Source organism: Oratosquilla oratoria, chromosome 16, assembly GCF_046742065.1.
Source record: "Oratosquilla oratoria isolate Oo_2021 chromosome 16, ASM4674206v1, whole genome shotgun sequence".
Classification (NCBI taxonomy): domain Eukaryota; kingdom Metazoa; phylum Arthropoda; class Malacostraca; order Stomatopoda; family Squillidae; genus Oratosquilla; species Oratosquilla oratoria.
In genome coordinates this window covers 31,613-53,779 of record NC_134792.1, presented here as the reverse complement: position 1 = coordinate 53,779, position 22,167 = coordinate 31,613, and the positions used below count along the sequence as shown (strand labels likewise).

General features: G+C 38.6%; 2 protein-coding genes across 3 annotated transcripts in view; one reads left to right on the top strand and one right to left on the bottom strand.

Annotated features, from left to right (window-relative positions):
• The window catches only part of LOC143033803 (intracellular hyaluronan-binding protein 4.S-like), a 28,861-nt gene extending 24,416 nt beyond the window's left edge, over positions 1–4,445 (bottom strand). Inside the window, exon 1 of one of the 2 annotated variants that reach the window (XM_076199299.1) lies at positions 4,115–4,445. In XM_076199299.1, the coding sequence (XP_076055414.1) occupies positions 4,115–4,337 (223 nt within the window). In that variant the 5' untranslated portion in view covers positions 4,338–4,445. The remainder of the gene's footprint in view (positions 1–4,114) is intronic. The other variant, XM_076199298.1, reaches the window with a different exon arrangement.
• A 132-nt stretch (positions 4,446–4,577) lies between these two features.
• On the top strand, positions 4,578–18,637 carry LOC143033802 (uncharacterized). Its single transcript, XM_076199297.1, has 4 exons — positions 4,578–5,284; positions 13,666–13,785; positions 15,348–15,469; positions 16,688–18,637. The coding sequence occupies exons 1-4, from the start codon at positions 4,927–4,929 to the stop codon at positions 17,879–17,881; spliced, it is 1,794 nt and encodes a 597-aa protein (XP_076055412.1). The 5' UTR covers positions 4,578–4,926; the 3' UTR covers positions 17,882–18,637.
• Positions 18,638–22,167: the final 3,530 nt, after the last annotated feature.

The window sequence follows — 22,167 nt, the reverse complement described above, 5'->3', positions numbered from 1 at the left end:
CAACCCTGATGACCTCAGCTGTGAAGTCAAAATGCAATAACCAAAATCCCTGGGTAAAATTTTTATTGTGCACACTTACATGATATAATAAAAATTATTTATTAATTTTCTAAATTATAATAGGTCAATGTAATGTGCGATTTTCTTGGTGGAAATCAATAACAAAAAAGCTGCTGAAACCTATTTTACAATTAATAAAATCCTGGCAGCTGAATGATACACCATGTTTGTTTTGATAGATATTGAAGTCAAAGAAATGAAAGAACAGTAAACTACTAAGTATTTCAGCGGCTTTGACCCATCGTCTTTCGCTCATATTTCCGAAATAACCATTCACATCATCAGTATGATATATTAGCACAACCTAATTCACACCCAGCCATAATTTTTGACGTTAGAGTGCATTTACAAGTGTATTTAATTACGGCGTTTACTCTTGATATTAAGTGTGTCGTAGCCGACACCCGTGAAGTAAATCGAACAAGTGAAGTCGTGACATCATCACAAACTACCTCGTGTATCCCAACTTCACTTGTTCGATTTACTTCACGGGTGTCGGCTACGACACACACAATATCAAGAGTAAACACCGTAATTAAATACACTTGTGAATACACTACGTCAAAAATTATGGCCGGGTGTGAATTAGGCTGTGCTAATATACCATGCTGATGTGAATGATTATTTCGGAAATATGAGCGAAAAACGATGGGTCAAAGCCGCTGAAATACTTAGTAGTCTTCTAACCTAACCAATGTTTAATAACTCCATACCTCAAATTCTAAAGATAAGCCAGGTCGTCTTCATCACAAATGCCAACAGCCTGATTATTACTGTACCTCGGGCAATTAACAGATGACAGCAGAACCCCATGTACTCTCAAAATCCAAGCCATACTGTCTTTGTAACAATGTTTATTATGTCGCCTAGAGTTGGAGAACACCTGATAGCTACTGGACTGGCATGGCGTCCAGACCATATCCTAGCGGCTTCGTTCGTTAATGAATTTGCTTGTAGCAAGATTTTTTTATTTATTTCCACCAAGAAATCGCATATTATGTCAACGTATTATAATTTACAACATTAACATTTAGTTTTCTAATGCTATATCGCATAGGTGTGCACAACTAAAATAATATCAATCCTTGTCTTGAGAAAATTTATGGTAAAAGTTTGATGGCTCATTACTTTTTTGCTACTTGTATCATCTTGTTGTATGGCAACCCTGGGGATTTGCTTGAGAACCTGTTGATGTATGGTGTCTGATTCCCCATAAAATATTAAAGTGAATGCATTATGCCTATAGCAAAAGTTGCATTCTGATTTAATGTGTTCTGTCTATTTATGGCAATGTCCTCTAGGGAAATGCATAGTAGAGATTGGACTAGACCAACTTACTTCAATTAATTTGTCTTCCAAAACAAGGTTTCTCAAAGCTTGCCATGGGCGTAATATAGCAATAGAAAACTAATTATTAATTATGTAAATTAAAATGTATCAATGTAATATGCAATTTTGTGGGCGGAAATGAAAATAAAAAATACCTTGCTACAAGCAAATATGCTAATGAACAAAGTCAGTAGCATAGGATTGGGATGCCATCTTGTCATCTGTCAACTGACGACCTCGATACTTCCAACAGTACCTCGCCAGGTACATTTTCTTGAAGGAATGTTATGGAACGGAGATACATGCATTCCTTCAGGCTGCAAGAACTTTGTATACCCCGCAAGCTGAGAGAGTGGTTGAAAAGTCCGCCAATGTCTCTCACGACGACGATGAGGACGAGCCGGATGACATTTAATTTGCAGGTAATGATTTCTTAAACACAGGTTAGGTTAGTTTAGTTTATATTAGACGAATTTATCATCCTTTCATTTCTTCAACATAGGCATCTATCAAACATGGCGTACCATTCATCCAACACAACTTCGTTACTTACGAAATCCGTTTTAGCACCTTTTTTTTATATTTCCGCTCACAAAATTGCATATTACATTGATACACTTACAAAATTAATTAATTTTCTATTGCGCCCATGGTCGAAACTAATAATTTACCTATTCTAGTTCCCGCCAATAAGAATTTTTTTTGGTGCATCTTGATTTACAAATAAAGGTAAAATTTTAGTTGTGCACACCTACACGCTATAGCAATGGAAAATCATTGATTTTATCAAGTATAATAGATCAACAATGCAAATTTTCTTGGCGGAAACCAATAACATTAAAGTTGCTAAAATATAGCTTCTAACAAATGAAGCCGGAGCAGTTGAATATGCCATGTTTGTTTAGATAGGTGCTGAGGTCGAAGAAATGAAAGGATGATAAATTAGTATATTCTAACCTAACCTAACCAATGTAATTTGGTGCCTAAAATTCTAAAGACCATCTGGGTCATCATCATGGATGCCGACAGCCTGATTATATTATATCTAGATGATGGCAGAACCCCCATGTTCTTTCATATAGTCCAAGCAAGCCCTATTGTCTTTGTAACAGCACTTAACATCACCTGGAGTTGGAGAACACCCGGTCTACAACTTGAAAGCAATTGTCTGATAGTCACTGAACTGGCATGGTGTCTGTACCATATCCTTGCGGCTTCGTTCATTAGTTTTGTTTGTAGAAAGTTTCGTTTATTTCCGCAAAGAAAATTGCATATGTTCACGTATTGTTATTTACAATATTAACATTTAACTTTCTAATGCTAAATCATGTAGGTATGCACAACTAAATTTCCAAATAAATATCTAATTTTCTATTGATATCATTTAGGTGAGCACTTAATTTTTTACCCACTAACCTAACTAAAAATATCTGAACAGAACCATTTATATCCCTTAGGATGAAAAAAAAATCCATTTAATCTGATTATTGTATATTTGCCTTACTGTCATCACTTTTTATAGTCAACCAATAAATTTGCACATTCCAGTGGGAGTTGGGGATAGTCAGCCCAGACTTGCTAAGTATATAATAAAAATCAAATAAAAATAGAAACTAACAATATCCGTTTCAACAGATATTGGCACCACAATTGACTTTTGTAACTTTGTATGGGAGGTTGAGACTAAAGTAAATTGGATGAGCAAATTTGGTTATGTGGGGCATGCACCTGTATTACTACTGCCCAACATACCATTCAACAAAAAATATTTTTCAAATGCAAAAAAAGAAAATTGAAAACTAAGCTTGCATGGCACTGAAATAGAACATGAGCAACCCTTTCCTAAATGGTATCAGACCCAGGTAGTGTACAATGAAGTCCAGGTCATCACACATGTGAAGGGTCATACCTATTTATAAATTCATGGAAGGTTGAATGTTTGCAAGTTCATTCAAGTTGGTCTTATATTCACGAAAGTCACTAGCTATTTTAACAATACGTCAACAATTACTCCCAATGTTGCCCCCTGGAATGCTCTTCAAGATCACAGCAATAAGACAAAGTCTTAAAGCTTTGGAAGCTTATGTCATATGTGTAGGGATGGGGGACAAGAAAACCTCTCATTCCCTCAATAGTTTTGCTAATTCCATCAGTAAAGTGATCTTAATTTCTATTGCATAATACGACAAATTACACCTTGCTATTGGACAACCAAAAAGTACATCACTGAACTGGAATGATATAAACAATCGAAGGTAACCTGAAAAGGTTAACGGGTACAACTTTTTCACCTTGATTCCTTTCCGCCCTATAAAACTATTGCCCGATTCTATCAATTTCGGCTAATAAGTATGCTAACATTAAATAACTACTAAAACCTTATACCGTACTACTCGCACCGGCATGACACCTAAATATAGCTCTTCATACCTCCCTCTCCCCAAATCACACTTTCGTAAACCCAAACTGTACAGCCATCACGTCTTGAACTATCATGTACAATTGCGCTGTGACAATGAATTTCGTTTGCTAATAGTTTGTACATAGTTTAGAAAGGAGATTTACAGCAAGACCAGGTACAACTACGTATCGGCGCGCGCTCAGACAAAGCGCGGGTTGTTGCGCACGTGCGATGGCGGCCAATTGTTTATCACACTATTCAATACATTTCAGTTGAAGTGCAAGGGCACACATTTCATATAAGAATTTAGATAATATTACTTACCAGAGGAGTTCGTCTTATCGGTGATCTTAGCAGTCGTTTCAGTTTTCGTTGTTTTCTTCAGAACTGTTCCCTTGGATTTTGTGCCCTTCCCCTTGTTTTCCTTCTCAGCAGTCTTATCCTTTTTCTGTTCTTGGTGTTGGTTAAGTATGTCCATTGGGTCTACATCATCATCGTAGAAAAGTTCGTAGCGGTTACGAACCCCTATGCCGTAAGAGTTCTCCATGTTCCTTTTGATCCCCTGATGGCGAGGATATTATAAGATTTTTTGGCTGTTCTTCAGCCTTCCCTTCTACCTCTCATTCAATATGGCGTGAAGCAACTGACGATCCACGAGGAGTAAACATCAAGTACAGGCGTCTCATGTTGTCTGAATTTTCTGGACTAAAGTACAGAGTAGCTCTTTTAATTTAACCTTATTAAAAAAATCAATGTACTTTATATGTCATTGTTGAGAACTACATATTTCAAATAGATATATCATAGCCTATGCACCTGTAGTTGTTGAACAATACTACAGCTCACCAGGAGAAAACCAATTGATACTTTGGTATAGAATATATCTAGTCTTATAAATGAGGACACTTCTCAGTAATGGATGTGCAATAGTTTATACTTATGATTTCTTGTGATGCGCGGTGTTTGTAAATGTTATGTATGCTAAATATGCGAAAATTAAACGATATAAGTGCGCACTATTTGGCATCTTTTCCACCAATGAACGCTCAAAGAAAAACCCGCGAACAATTTGATTTGTTTTGGCGCTTATTCGCTGAGAAATGCGCGGTAAACCTGTGGACTAGGAGTAAGCAGACATGTCTGAAAAGTGCAGTGAAAATATTCAACATTCTACGCCGAAACGACATCCAAGTGGTGTTTATTCGGGGATAGGATTCCCTGGTAGCCCTCCTATGAAGGATAATACATTGTATCCATGGAACTGGGGTGAGAACGCTGGAAAAGTAGAATTAAGAAGTCCTTGCAGTGTTGCTGGTGCTTGCGATAGCCCTGATGCTCGGGCTCTCGAAGCCAAGAGAGGAAGACCCCGTGCTGATGCTATTACCAACCTCATTATTGAAGGATCACAGTCTCCGAGTAGTATTAAGTGCCACATCTGCAATAGAGTTTTCCCCCGTGAAAAGTCTCTACAAGCTCACCTCAGAACACACACAGGTAAGCATCAAAGTGTGGGTCATTTAAAAGTCCTTACGCCATTTTTAAACAGCGGATAAGTGAATGTTTCACATATATTTAAGATGTCCATGTATTTTATCCGCAAATAGCGGAGTAAAGAATGTGTAATTTTATGCAAGTTAGTATTAACTATTTAACTACCTTAAAGTAGGTCAGGTTATAGACAAGGAACATTTCGCGCCAGTGTGACGTCAGTTATTAGGCTCAACGAATTTAACGACAATAGATCAGAGTCGTTTGAAAATCACTTTTAGAACATCTTGGAATATATTTGATCATCCAATAAGAGGCGAGTTGTTATTAATTAATTATGGCTGTATTAAATCTGAATTGCAACGAGAAATCTGTAATGTAACAGTGGTGTGGTTTGTTTCAGACCTCGGTCGCTTCTTTTGGGTGGTGTTAATGTAAAACATGAACACCACAAAGCATTGAAGAAGCTGTAGTATCACACATGAACTTCAAATTTACTACAGCAGAACTTAAATTCGTAGAAAGCTCGAGTGTAGTTAAAATTGTATTGGCTTGTTACTTTTGACAATGTCTGGGTGCGGTCTTTGTTTCACTAACATTCTTCCGTGAATTTGGGGAGAATTTAAATAACCACCATGGTTGTTCTGTCATTAAATGGATGTGGGTTTCTTAACAAAAAGCGCGCGCTTTTCTCCCGCCAAAACTATGACGTCACTACCACGTGATCCGCGTTTTACATTCCAATCCATTGTAAATATAGGTATTGTCCTTGTCATTTATTTGAGTTAAGTTAGGTTGAAGTCATTTTTACCCCTGGTGAGGTCCGTGCATTGGGTTTGTTCAAGGAACCTGGGAGTATTGTCGAGACCCCAAAATCAGAGCCTTCATTAGACCATTTAACACAAATTTTCTTGTATGTCTTATGACTTATTGTTGGGTATTTTCGTCGTTCATAATGTGTATGCATTGTAGTCTTAACATTTCTAAAGTTATAAAATATTGTGAAGATCATCTCTTTTATGTTTGTTCGTTCTCCACAGATCATAAAAGGCACGCTAGTGGTAAAATAAACAAGCTTTGATTATTCCAGTATTTTTCGCTTCTTTCGTTTTTGTATTTGAAATGTATTTTTCTATGGATTTGACAGTTAGGTTGGGGGTTATTGGACAACGTAAGGTTCATGTTGAATATCGTGTTTGCGTGATTATGAAGTTTTGGCACACCTTGTATTCGTTTGAACATCCATTGTCAAAACCAACTTGGGAATTAGATTTCTTTTTTGTGATGAGGTATTTTGAGGTAACTCCACGGTGCTGGTAGATTATTGGTGGTAGCTGTCTGTGGTTCAGATGCATGCAAAATAGGTTCATCTGGAAGCTCCCAATTAGGAACTAGTTTAAAGCTCTCTTGAAGAATTTAGTACTACACCTGGTCAAGTCCCAGATTCTTCTTGGTAGTTTGGATCCCTCATGTGTAAAACTTAGTGTGAGGAGGGACCTAAATCATTGTGTGACACTTTAGGTATTCCTCACCTGCAGGTTCTCTTATGTCTTTGATGATACTGTTCCCTGATGCTCATGAGGTTGGGCACTTGCCTCCAATGTTTTCCACATATAAATGATGGCATACCACTTTACACTGCATTGAGTAAAGTTCCAATTTTTTCAGTCTTGTCCAGTAATTTTTTGTGTTGGTATATAGTTTTTGAGTGAACACACTTTAATTTGTTCAAGTTGTTCATTATCACAGGTTTTGTTTGGTAACCATACTTGACAGACACTAAGGTTTTAAGAGCACAAGTAACTTCCATATAGATATGTGTTTAGGCAATAGAGTTTTGAAAGTACATAAAATCCTGCCTACTGCTGGTTTGCAGTCATTATAATATTTTCTATGTGCTTTTCTAAGGTTAGTTCATTATTGAGTTGAATGCCAAGGTCCATTATGTTATCCTCATGATTTTCCTGTGCATTGGCATAATATGGCATAACTTTAAATTTTCAATAATTCCATATTGAATCTGCTAAAAAAAAAAAAAATTCCTGTTAAATTTCATATTGATTTCTCATGCCCAGTCGGTTATGGAATTAAGGTATTTGAAGTTTTGCTGTATGTGCAGGAGACTACAGTAGATATGGGTGTCATCAGCAAAGACACTCCTGAATACCTGATATCTTTGTCTCCAAACATTATAACTTCTTCAGTACAAGTCAAATTCTTGTGGGCAGCATCAGCTGCCTGATGTACAGTGATGCATCACAATACTTGCATTACAAAATATGAAGTTACAGCTGTATATCTTGTGCTCTTTGAATGTTAATAGCCACAAAATATGATGAGGCCCATTCCCAGACTATGGGGGCTCACTCAGCTACAACTACAAAATAAATATAACCAAGACACCAACACTGGTCCTCATGTACCCATTTGCTCATGACCCCTACATAGGCGTCATCGTATGGAAGGGGTTAATAATAGTAAGGGTCCAAACACAAATACCTGAGGGGGGCGGTATCAAACATGGGAACTATCAGACATAGCATCATTGAAGTGGACCACCTGGACCTGCTTGCTTTTGTGTAAGAAACTACAACCAAATACTTATTTAAATTTCTAATTCTTAACATGTCTTGGATGGATGTGGTCTACAATATCAAACATTGGCAGAATTGAGGTAACCTACATTGATGCCCTTTTTGATAGACAAGTAGTTTGACAATACTGGAGCTGTTGTGAAACATGACTGACCACCACAAAAACAGTGTTGTCCTTTGTTTAATTTGTTATTGCACTCCGGATATTGGACAATCTTTCCTTTTCCTCAGTACTTTACATTGTCTTTGTAAAATGAGATTAAGACCACTGGTTTGGTTTTTTGGTTTATTGCTTGAACCCCCCCTTGTACATTGGAGCAAATATAACTTTCAGTAGGTCACTGATTACCCAGTTTAATTACTTTATAACTTGTGGAAGGGCCCTACAACAAAATTGCAGGTATATTGTATCCCCATCTGGGGTATTGGCTGCATGTTGTTATGGCAAAGTAGCATGCAGTTGATACTTTAGGGTCTATATGGGGTGCCCCTACAGACCAGAGCCACACATCATTTTGTCTGTGATAGAGGAAAACTCTGCTCACAGAGAAATTATGAAACTTCTATTACTGCTGTCCTGGACCATTTCTCTGAATTTCGTTTCCTTGTTTCGCCTACCCTGGAGGAGGAGTGCCTGTATAGTTCCACTTTACAAGAGAATAGAGGACAAGTGTAAGTGTAGTAGTTTCAGGGGGATTAGCTTGTTAAGTGTAGTTGGGAAGGCTTATGGGAGATCTTGATTGAGAGGATAAGGAGAGGAACAGAGGGAGTAATTGGCAAGGAACAGTGTGGATTTAGGACAGGTAGAGGTTGTGTAGATCAGATTTTTGTGGTAAGACAGATGTGTGAGAAAGCTATAGGAAAAGGTAAGGATGTTTTTTGGGCTTTCATGGGTCTGGAAAATGCTTATGATAGGGTAGAGAGGAAGGCATTGTGGGAGGTTTTGCAGATATACGGGATATGAAGAAAGCTTCTAGGACCTGTCAGGAGTTTTTACGAGAGTAGTAGAGCATGTGTCAGGATTAGAAATGGAGAGAGTGAATGGTTCGAGCTAAATGTGGGACTTCGTCAGGGATGTGTTATGTCGCCCTGGCTGTTCAACATGTACATGGATGGGGTGGTGCGAGAGGTAAATGCAAGGGTGTTGGGACAGGGATTGGAGATGTTTAAAGAAAATTGAGAAAGTGGGAGGTGAGCCAGCTGTTGTTTTCTGGTGGCACTGCACCTGTAGCAGGATTGGAGGAGGGATTGAGGAAGTTGGTGACAGTTTGAGAAGGTGTATGAAAGTTGAAGATAAATGTGGGTAAAAGTAAGGTGATGAGATGTACAAGGGGTGGAAGTGAGCATTAATGGAAAGCGACTGGAGGAAGTTGATAGGTTTAGATGCTTGGGTGCAAATGTGGCAGGAAAGGGTGGAGTGGAGGTAGAATGTAGATTGAGAGAAGCAAGTAAATGCCTTGGTGGATTAAAAAAATGTAATGAGGAATAGACATTTGGGAATGGATGCTAAGAGGAGGCTGTATGAAGGAGTGATAGTGCCAACAGCACTGCATGGGGCAGAAATATGGAACATAAGAGAGGAAGAGAGAAGAAGTTTGAATGTGTTTGAGATGAGGTGTCTGAGAAGTATGATGGGGGTTACAGGGGTGGTAAGGGAGTTGGGAGATAGGGTTGATGAAAGAGTATTAGGATGGTTTGGACACGAAAAGAATGGGTGAAGAAAGACTAGTAAAAGAGGTGTGGAGGGAGTGAACATGAGGGGTCATCCTAGGATGAGATGGATGGATGGGGTGAAGGGGGCTTTGGGGAAGAGGAAGACGCAGCCCAAAGAGATTTCTCCCTGTCTTCTCCTTTTCTGCATGGGGGGACGGAGAGGGGGTGTCACCGATTTCATGAAGCGGCCTTGCTGTGTCTTGCAACACTGTCTCTGACCCAGGGCAGTGGACAAGGTGCAGGGATTACCTGTCATCCAGGAGGTGCCATGATAAGAGGGAGGGTGGAGTGGACTGTATTTAGGGATGGAATGGGTGGGAATGGTTTTTATGCCTTTTTCTTTTTGGCTACCTCCCTTGTAAGGGGGAAAAGGCTTGGTATATGTATGTATATTGTATGGTCCAGCAGCAAAGTTTGGATTAAATTCTTTCATACCAGCCTCATCTTTTACTGTTAAAGTAGTCTTTGTTGATATTGTTGGTAAGTTTTCTAAAAAAAGCTAGTGGTTAGGGCATCAATGATGTTCTCTGGTGGTGTGCTGAACACTCTTGTACTGTAGTCACTGTCTTGGCAATGTGTGTCAGCCTTTACAAGCTGCCCATTGTGTATTATGAGGGTACCTATGCCTGCTATTGTTTTTATTTTCTGTTTTGCCAAAACTTATGGCACATTAAATCAGATTCTTCATTGAGTTCTTTAACCTATTGTATACAATGACACCTTTGTATGTCATGAACTGAGTGGGGTATACAGGGATGGCTTTGGATTCCTGAGTATATTTTTGTAGCTGTAGCTGAGTGACCCTCCATATTCTGTGAACAGGCTTGATTACATTTTCTGTGACATTTATTCAGGGTGAAAGAGAACTAGTATAATGGCGGTAACTTTATTTTGTAATGCACATATTGTGATTGTACATCATGCAACCTTACATGCACATGATTTTTTGACCTGTATTGAAGAGCTTAAGTGTTTTACAAAGCAAGTTATGTACTGATTGCATCAGAATTTGGGGGTCTGTACATAACACCCACTGTACAGGTTCAGTCTGCATAACTAAGTTCATTTGCTACATTAGTGTGTGATGCTACTACTTGTATTTCTGAAGTTAGGTCATTCCTTGTATATAAAGCCACTCTTTCATGGTTTCTGCCTTGTTAGTTTGAAAATGTACATATCTGACTATGTTCAATTCTCCACCTACTATGTTACTATTGTGATGGGTTTCAGTGAGTGTTATAAATGTGGTTCTTATCCCTTGATATATCTAAGGTGGAAGACGTTGGTTTATTTGATAGTCCTTGCATGATGCAAAGCAATAACAATTCTAACATCCTCCCCTGCTGTCCATGTATAGAGGTTTGGGAAAACCAATACTCTATACATGGTCCTTTGGGGGGGAGGGGTCAAAGATAGAACTCATGTGTACATTGCATTGGTGTGGGACTTTCTATGTTATAAAACATAGAAGACATCACTCATTGATAAATCTTGAGATCAGCCCAGTTTTTGTAGATTGGCAGTGGGGACAGTACTTCCTGATGTCCATTTTAATAGGATCACCTTGTGCAGGTCTTATGCCCCTTAGAATTTCAGCCAAATTTTAAATCTTAAGAGATAGTAGTTGTAAAGTACTGAAAGTCAATATAGGTACACCACCTTTAGTGTAATACTAAGGTCTTCTGCAAAATTCCTGAAAGAAATGACGTAACAAATGGTAAAATTCCAAATTATACAAACGCATATTTAATATGAAACTTGCATTGGTCATGAGTACCATTCCATTAGGCCGGCCATACACTATCATGTACACCTGACAGGTACGTCTGAACAGTCACGCCTGTCAGGTATACCTGATAGTGTATGGCGGGAAAAACTAGCCTCTCAGGCGACCTGACAACTTATGAAAATTCGATCAGTTGTCAGGTCGCCTGAGATAATAAGGAGAGAAAGTACAACTCATCTTCTCGAGAATCCATGGCATACCCGACAGGCGTAACTTTTCAGGCATACCTGTCAGGTGTACATGATAGTGTATGGCCGGCATTAGGAGGGGTGGGTATTTTTCAGATGGGGGAGGGGGGAAGAAGTGAGTAATGTGTTTGCACAATGCTGGAATAGGACCCAACAGAGACCCTGGAGTGACAATAAATACAGATACCATCTATAAGGAATGTGTAAATATAATCATAGCTACAGCTAAAAGTTGTTGTTGTTGTCGTTCCCTAGACTGTCTGTCCGAGCAGTCTCGTCTCCCCAAGGAAGGCCACAGCCGAAACTGGGTTTTCCCACAAATCCTTTATAGAGTGTATGTTGTGATGGATCTTCCATACAATTATAATTACGTAAGCATCATGGGGTGCAAGTAGGTATGTGAAGATGCCGTCGTTTGTATATTGATTATATTTATTTTGTAGTTTTAGCTGAGTGACCCCCATATTCTGTGAACTGGCTTGATCATATTTTCTGTGGTTATTAATATTCAGAGTGAAAGATAATGAGTAATGCGGATATAACTATTTTATAATGCGAGTATTGTGATGCATCATTGTGCATCAAGCAGCTGATTCTGCCTGTGAGAATTTGACTCACATTGAAGAGGTTAAGATGAAGCCTGCTTGACCACAATCTGAAAGAGCCTTGTACTACCCAGACTCGAATACTGCTGCCAGCTGAGGAGCCCCAAAAGCACAGGAGAAATTGAAGAAGTAGAAGGGATGCAAAAAAAAAAATAAGTTACACCTGCTAGATAACCTCAAAATATTGGGAGACTAGATATTTGAGTTTTATTCAATTTCACTGTTAGGTGTCTCATTGAGGCATGGTTGTCTAGAGTGAGTAGTATCACTGATACTTTCATGGGACATCCATTCCAGTGTTATTGAGCCATTGTTCTATTTTGTCCATATAAGTTGGAGTCTGCTAGAGACCTGGGGCAAAATGTGTTGATTGATTAGGAGCTATTTCATATTATATCGGGTAATTATAGTTAGGTAAGGACTTGGCATAGTTCTGGATCTGGTGGTTGGAGACCAATTTATTATGTTTTGTAAATATCATTAGGCGAGAACTTTGGTGTAGTTTTGGATCAGGTGGTGGAAGACCAATTTTGAAGATATTGAATAATATAGATGATAGTATTGCTCTTTAGGGGCCTCCATTGTATAACATTTTAGTTCCAGAAATTTGTTTATTTAGTTTTTTTCTATGCTACCTGCCAGACAGGAATTTTAACCATTGTGGATGTTTGTCTGTAGATCTTTATTGTGTCTTGGAACTTCAAAATGTCTTTGTCCATTGATACCATGACTGTACTTTCTGGTAGTGCTTTCTTGTTAAATCCTTCCAGTAATTTTGAGAATAAATCACGTATACAACAAGCAAGAATAATCACCATTTTGAAAGAAAAAGACAAGGTGTATTGTGTATGATCATGAGGTGGAAAACCTAAACCACTTTCTACTCTTTCCAGTGTGACAATATTTTTTAAAAGGGGAAACAAAAAGGTAGAGGATGGGTACATGCCTTGGCTACATACCTCCCACATAAAGAAGCCTTTTGGTATATGGTCCAGCATATGAAAAAAATGTATCTTCCAAGAGTAAATAAAGGAGAAGTGAAAACTAGGGAATACTCTTTGAATAGAAAAATAATATATATAAAATGAGACTATTGAAGATGGAGAAAAAGAGAATTATGGGGTAGCAAGAATAAACAAAAGTGATGGGGAAGTACTTTTAGAAAGGCATACACTTTTGAGCATACACATCTGCATCTGAACCATCAGGGCCTCTTGCTTGTGCAACAAAGTAGCCCCACTTAAACTGAAGATAGACTTAATATATCCTGTTATTCCCTGCTGTATTTCATAGCTTTTAAGGTTTTCATGATTGATCCCTGTTTAAAGTTGCTCTCTTTTTTTCTCTCTGTCTCTCCTAAATGTAGTATACAGGAAAGGAGTAATGATCATTGGGTACCGTCCCCTTATTCTTTATTTATTTATTATTATTATTTTTATCATAATTGTGTGTCTATGTATATTGGTAATGTTTTTCTCAAAACCTTTTCCTTTGACCTTAGGTGAGAGACCCTATCAGTGTGATTACCCAGGCTGCACCAAAGCTTTCACCCAGAGTGGTCAGTTAAAGACACATCAGCGACTTCACACGGGGGAGAAACCTTTCGTTTGTTCAGCATCAGGTAAGGTTTAATTTCATGTTAGGGTGTTGGAGGGTTGGAATATTTGATCAATTGTAATGCTTAGACCATGGAATTACCCATTTGCTTGTAAGGTTTAAACTAAACGTTGATTTGAACAATACTGTGCAGCAATGCCTTAAGAGTCATAATGGAGTGTAGTTGTTGTTGTTGTTGTCGTTCCCTAGACTGTCTGTCCGAGCAGTCCCGTCTCCCCAAGGAAGGCCACAGCCGAGACTGGGTTTTCCCACAAATCCTTTATAGAGTGTATGTTGTGTTGTTTGCGTGCATGATTGTGTATAATGCAGTCTTCCATTATGTGTTGTATGGTATGGGGTGAAGTGTTACATCCTGGGCAGCTGTTCACAACGCTGTCGTCCAGCCTCCTCTGGTAGCTTAGAAGTGCTGGGTGGTGACCGCATCGCAGTCTGGCCAAGTGGACTCTGTCCTTACGTGGGAGAGAGGATTCAGAAGGGTGGATATCAGGGGGTCTGGCATGCAGCAGTGTGTTGTCTTTCAGTGTGTTAATGGAGCGGTGAGTGATATGATTATGAATATGTTTCCGGAGGCTGGTATTTGGTGGTTGTGGAGGAAGAGAAGAGAGTATCTTTGTGTAATAAAGGTCTTTGGGTGTAGTTTTAATGTTTCTTGGTGTGTGTGGGTGTTCTGCTATGTAGTGTAACGGGTGTGATGTGTTTGTGGTGGCTGCAGCAAGTGTTTGTGTGCCTCTCATGTCGAGGTGTTCCTTGACTTTGAGGACTTTTGTTTCATGGTGTAAATGGTCTGTACAAAAGAACACAAATACATACCTCATCTCTACATCAACAACACTCTAATACCACACACAAACACACCGAAAATTCTTGGTGTAACATACGATACATCCATGTCTTTCAAACAACACCTCACAAACATAAAAAACAAATGCACACCTAGACTTAACGCACTTAAGTCAATCACTGGAACAACATTTGGACAAAACAAAGAAACTAATATAACAATATACAAACAATGTATACGCTCAGTGATGAATTATGCGAGTCCTGCATGGGCTCCTAATCTCAGTGAGACACACCACAACACCCTTCAAATCATACAAAACAAAGCCCTAAAAACAATTACAGGCTGCACAAATGGAGTGTAGTAGTGGTAGTGTGTGTATATACATCTGGAAGCACATGTGATTTGTTCATACATACACCAAAAAGCCTTTTCCCCTTTGAAGGAAGAGGTAGTCACTTGATTAGAGTAGACCCATCCAGAGACCTGTTCATTGTTTCTTGTGGATGAAAGGTCATCTGTGTTACACACACACACAGGCTTCTCCTCTACAAGGAAAGTCACCAGTCAAGGCATGCATTCACTTACATCCATCTCTTTGCTCCTTATGGATGGAATGTCATCCCTGTCTCCTCCCCACTGCCCAGGTCATTCATAAGCAGTTCAAGACTACATCCATAGCAATGACACTTCACTTACAAAAACAAAACAAAAAAAAAGTGTATGTGTACATATCAATATAACATTTCCTTGTAAGACAATAATTTAAAATTTGAAAATTGCAGGGTGTACGTCACGGTTCACACATGCCAACAGACATTGTGCTGAGCATCCTTATGCTACCCTCAAGAGAACAGCAGACAGTACAATCAGCCCCCAAATTACATCAGCAGAATGTACAGATGAGGTAAGGAACATACCAAGAACTGCTATCATACATGTGTGTTGGCTAGATGTCTGCATGTAAGTTGTTGCCTGCTTAACATCACTCTTTCTTAGCCATGCAGTAGATGTTTCAGTCAGATTTCTTGCAGGATACTCATAGTTCCCAGGTAACTGGCATTGACCACTGTACAGACCCATAGGTCACTCAGGGAAGAAATAGTGTGGGTTATTGTAGGATGAGGGTGCTCAGTGTCCTGTCTGATGGCATCTAGGGCAGTTTGTAGCAAGCCATCTTCTTTGTTTGTATTGTGATAGTATTGGATGTTGTCCAGATAGGAATCACGGTGTGGTTCTTGCCTCTCTTAAGATGGATTTTTATGTTGGGCTGATTGTGGTTGGATTGAGTCTTGTAATATCTGAAGATGAGAGAGGGGGGGGGTGAAAGGGTGATGGGTGGGAGTAGGTACATGCATTTGACTTTGCTACCTCCTTTATAAAGGGGGAAAAGCTCTTGGTACATAGAGATAGGTGTTAGGTTATAATGTTAGAGTATTATGGTGCTGGTGTGGCTTGTTATGCTCATTTGGTTGTACTTGGGTGATGTGATGACATTGAAATGCAGGTATTGGGGTGGGTTTTTTGTGTACCTTGTAAATTTTCTTTATTTTGTATTATTATTTATTTTATATATATATATATGTGTGTGTTTTTTTTTTTTTTTTTTTTTTTTAAGTTTGTAGTTTCCCCCTTATGAGGAGCAGAAAGCTCTTGGTAAATAGATAGTTTGTAAGATGTCCATTTTGCTTATTGGGAACAGCTGTGGAAACATAGTTAAGGGTGGTTCTCGTTAATTGTTTGTAGACACTATTTTTGTTGTACAATCATGATTTCAATTTATTGTAGGTTTGTTAATTTTCACTGTTAGGTCTTTGACATACAAACTGAAGATCATATGAGTAAAACCTGGAAGTTCCTTTTTCAATGGAATGGTTTGGTTAATTAATTTCACCTTTCATTTTCTTGGACTGACATGCTCAAAATGAGTATTTAGAGATTTGTGGTTGCCTGGATTTAAAAGAAAAATGCCAAACCCTTCCATTGGAAAATAATTTTTAATTTGTACAGAAAAAAAAATATTAACAGGATACACCGAAGTTAATTTAGTGAATCATGATAGCTGTACTAGCAAGAATGAATAAAGGATTGCCTGATTCATTTCAGATGTTCTTTATCTTCACAGGTTTTGCTGTGGTTGGAAAAATACCGTCAAGAAAGGACTGAGCGAACCCCAGCAAAAGCACGAAAAGCTAAACGGGAACTGGAAGGAACTCCTGAGACACCCAGTACTCCATCTGATAATGATCTCATGTCCCCACCCCCTGTGAAACGGACAAAGTCACGACGTGGTCTAGGACCTTTAATGGAACAACATCATAACACCAGTCATGGTGTTCTTAGTAGTTTGAGAACAAATGATGAAGGCTTTGTTACTCACAAGGAAGGGGATGAGAATGCATACCTGTCACATCCCATAAATTCTACAAGTAATTTGGACAGTGGGACTACTTTTGCTTATCCAGGTGATGAGAATGTGTATGGGGAATTCCATCAGAGATCTTCTCAATCCCATCGCACAGCCCTTTCATCTCCTGCAAGAGCTCGTGTTTTAAGGAACACTGAAAATTTGCAGCCCATCCCAAGAGAGTACAACGTTAATTACAGAGGGAGCTATGACAGTATGGATGGTATTAAGCCTCTTGCAGAAGTTGAAGATGAGCTTTACAGTGTATGCCAGCTGGAACGGTCAAATCAGTATGTCAGTCATGAGCCCTTGCCCCAAACTCTGTTTGAACCTGAAGTGTGTCTCTTGTCTAGTATGGAGCAGTCAAGTGCAATTACTGCAAGACCTTACATTGTTACAGAAGAAAATGTTCAAGAAGTCCATGGTTATGTGTCCTGTGACAGCTCACAATCACAGAATATAATTTGTACTGAAGATTCTTTGCCACATGAAATTCTTGCTGTCCCACTATCAGAGGATCCAGTTAAGCTAGAGAACTTTTCATTGGATACTTCTATTGATTCCACCCATGAAGATGCCTTAGGCCCCTCCCAAAGTACAGACACACCTACACAAGCAGAAGAAACCTGGAGAATGCGTCAACCAAAGAAGAGATGGCTTCATGAAGCAAGACTGGAACAGGGAGAACTGCAGCCACATGATGAGTCAAGAGAGCTGAACAGCACTCGAACTTCAGTTCTTGTCACTCCATCAGTTGTTACTGGACATGTTTCATCAGATACTGTCATTACCCAAGTTGGTGAAACAAAGGACAAGTGGATGGGTGCCATGGCTCTGATTCAGTTGGCAGAGGCGTCAGAAGATACAAGCCAGCCACTTAATCTCTCCACCCCCAAGTATACAGCTCGTTAAATTTCTGATGTTATGCTATGCCATGGCCTGTGGAAAGATTTTGCTTCTTTGTGTTACAGATTGGTCTTCATAGGCACTTCTGCAAATATGATAGCATATATTATACAAATTTTATATATATATAATATAATACAGAGCCTCCACCCCTACAGTTGATTACATTGTATATGTATGCTTTATTGCTTCTGTATATTGGTGCTTATAGTTCATACATATGTTAATGTAATATCCAGTTCAATATAGACCATGTCTCCCAAATAACAATAGCTTTCAATTTCGTTGTTCAGCTCTGCCCAAATGTCACTAGTCTTTTTTTGCAATCCAAAAGTCACAGCAACTTCTTGCAAATTGTGACAGTTTTGTCCTGCCCTCCCCACATGCTAAATGAATTATTGCTTTTGTAGAACAGTTGTCAGTATAGAGCTTAACATAGTGCTGTATGTAGCGTTACCATATATTTTAGGTCACAATTAGTTGATAGGGTTCTTTTGAAATCCTAGTTTGCTGCAACTTTATTTTAAGGACCAAATGTACCTGGACTGACAGACCCTCGCCTGCTTTGTTTACAAATTGAGTTTATTAGAGATTCATTTAAATTGGTTATATCAAAGGGTCTATACTGATTTATTTATGCTAAAGGTTACTCTGTAAATACTAATGCATAAGGTAGTCTTAATTTGATAACTAGATTTTTATGAACCAGTCAAAAATTATGTATGGAATTATAAATTGTTAAAATTATATTATTTGAAAGTATTTTGCTTTATTTTTATTTTTCAACCTTATAAAAATTACATTTATATTAAAAGAGGTAGAATCCTTACCTACTGTGAATACCATTTAGGTCTTGAAGCCCTCTCCATAACACTTACCCAAGAAGAGGAAAGCAAGCTGAATAAAAAAAAAAATAATAATAAAAACATTAAAAAAAATCTCCGCCTCATAATGGTGCCCCTTTGGTTGATTCCCATCCAGATGTGAGGCAACAATTAAAATAGACAATGTTTTTGGTCTCTGTTGATCTTCTCCCATTCAAAATGGGAAGTGATATCTGGAAGCCCATAACCCACAGCTGGTGGTGAAGTATGGTCATCATGTGAGGGTAAGCAACACAACTTGGAAGCAGCTTACAGAACTGAGAAGCCTGCTGCTCACTTCATACAGGGAAGGGTCTAGAAAGGATGCCCTAAACATTTCTCACCAGATGCAAGGTAGGCTATACCTGTCATTGTCCGGCCTCTACGAATCTTCTTGAAAGGTCTCTGTCCCAGGAGTCCTCAACTCTAATTATTTCTCTCAATGTTCTTCCTCTTTGTTCAGCAGCTTCCTCCACTCCCTGTGTCCATCATTTCCTAGGGCATCCTACCAGGAGGAACCCACTCCCAAGAATTTCTTTGCGTGTCTTGTGTGTTCTGTTCTTTTAACATGCCCACACCATCTCGATTTGTTCTTTTCAATTATCTTCACAGATGTTATTCTTAATCTCTCCCTAATTTCTTCATTTCTAATTCTATCATGCCTAGTCACTCCTTGGATCATTCTCAGGACTCATTTCTGTTGTTTGTATTTGCAAAGATGTTCTTGTCAGTGTCCAAGTTTCTAACCCATAAAGAAGTACTGGTCTTGGTACTGTTTTGAATATAATGGTTTTGGCCTTTGTTGGGATATTTCTATCCTTAAGTATAAGATATAATGCATTGACATTTGTATTTATTTCTTCATTCTTTTTTATATTTCTGTTTTGCCTGTTTTCTTCAAAAAGCACTCCAAGATAACTAAATTTCTGTCTGCTTCAGTTTGATGTTTTCAATATAAATATTACATTTCTCCTTTATTCTACCTACTTTCATTATTTCTGTTTTGTTTATTCATTTTCATCCCAGCCTGTTTAAGATGTCATTCCACCTTGTTATGGCTTCTTGGAGAACTTGTTGGTTTCCTGTCACAACAGTTACATCATCTGCACAAGCCAGTGTAATTTCCTTTTCCTTCAGTATACACACTTCCTACAGGCATCTGTCCATGTCTATTATGAAAAGCAAAAGAGAGAGCACTCCCCCTTGCCTCAATTCTGTCTTTATGCTAAACCACTCACCAGCTCTATTCTTCACTGCTCTCTGCATTCTTGTATATACTCTTAATTATTCTTATTTTAGGGTTTGTCATAGTCTTGATGTTGTAAGACTTCACAGGCTGTTTCTATTAATTCTATCGAAGGGTTTTTCCAGGTACATAAAAGCCACAAATTTGTCAATGTCCTACTCTCAGCTCTTTTTCCAGTATCATCTTCATTGTGAACATTAGGTCTGTTGTGCTATTGGGTCTGAAACCATGTTGTCATGTTAGTTTTTCCTTGACACAGGATCTTAGTTTTTTCTCTATTATTCATTCATATACATTTCCAACACGAAATAATAAGGATATACCCCTGTAATTTGCACAATTTGATTTGCCACCTTTCTTATTGACCGGACATACTATTGCTTTGTGCCAATCATGTGGCACTCTTTTCCTCTTTCCATACATTATTCAAGATGTTTCTCAACCACTACCCATCCCTCTCCAGTAGCTTTAAATAGTTCTACAGGTAGCTCATCATCACCTGGGGCTTTACCACTTCTCATCTTCAGTGCCTCCACTTCCTGTATACTAATCTCAGGTCCTCTCCATATTGCTCCTGCTGTATTTCCACATTCAGGAGTTCTTTGAAATACTCCCATCTTTTTTCTTTCTCCTTTGGTTCTGTCAGTAGTTCTGTTCCTATTTTATCCTTTACTGCATGTTATTTCATTATTTCCTTTTCTATAGTTCCTAGCCATACTGAACAATTATTTTCTTGTTCCTTCTACGTCTCTAGGTCCTGCCCAGTCCTGATTCACATCTCTTCCTTAGTTGTTCTTTTGATTCTCATTGTTTTGTTTATCTTCATAAACTTGCCTATCTCCAATGTCTCATTTTCATTTATTTTCTAAAAGATCTCATTTTTTTCCTTAACTGCTACCTTCATGTCATCAGTCTACCATGCTAAGTTTTTCTTTTTGGTACCATATTTGATTTTAATACCAACTGTCTCTTCAGCTGCACCATACACAGTTTCTTTGATTTGATCCATTGCTCCTCTATACTCATTTCTTCCTTTTCAAGTTCTGTGGGTTTTCACAATTCTATCAGTTGTTGAATACCAGACAATAATCAGGAGGTATTGGTAGCTTTCCCAAAACCAAGATCCTCTTGTGCCTTCTGCCCCATCTTGCAACACTCCCATGAATGAAATGAAGCCACTCCCCCTCCCCAACCTGAGATCAGTCTACATGGTAAGATGCAAGCAATTGGCCACCCTCCCAACATGATATAATACAAAAATGTATTGCATTCATAAGCAAGGGTTACCATCAATCAATCCATTGCCTCTGGTCTAATGCAGAGGACCCATGACCTCCAGGAAATTGGTAACACTCCAGCTAGGACCATATCATTTAGGTAGTATTGTCTGGGCATAGCATGGGGCATTGAGGTGTTCTGTCATGAAGGTTACATCTGGAGCAATTTGAATCTGGCCAGGCCTATTCTGTTGTTGTCTCAATGATCCTGAATACAAGTGTGCATTTGTGGTTCTTGATTAGTGTGTTAGGGATTTCATCGTGGGACTTCATCTGGGGTTTGATGGAGTATTCAGTTTGGTGGTCTTTTTTGACAGGCTTGTTTAGTTATCAGTGTGTGAATGTGTTTGTGTGGTTTGGTTGGTAGGTTGTGATAGATGTTTGAGTAGTATGCTCCTGGTGTAGTTTTATTGTTTTCTGTTGGTGCTGGATGTGAGATGTAATGTAAGTGTATTGTGAAGGGCTGTGACATAGAACTGTTCCTGTCACTTTCATGTGATGTTCTATTGAGAGAGTTTTAGCTTCTGTGTGTAGGAAGGGTAGCGAGTGGTGGGAGGATGAAACAAAGAAGGTTGTAGAAGAGAAGAAATGAGCATTCACAGATTGGTTACAAAATAGGACAAGAGAATCTTAAGAGAGGTACAGAGGAAAGAGAAGAGAAGTAAAGCATAAGATAAAGGAGGCAAAGAGGAGAGCAGATGTGAAATGGGGTAAAAGTATGACATTTTTGAAAATAATAAAAATGTTTTTGAAGGAAATTAAGAGAGGAAGAGGGGGTGAATCAAATAGATAAGAAAAAGTAAAAAGAGTCGATGGAGAGATGATAATGGAAGAGACAGCAGTAAGATGGGCAGAGTATTTTAGGGAGTTGCTAAATGTGAAGGAGAATAGGGAGGGAAAGGTAGT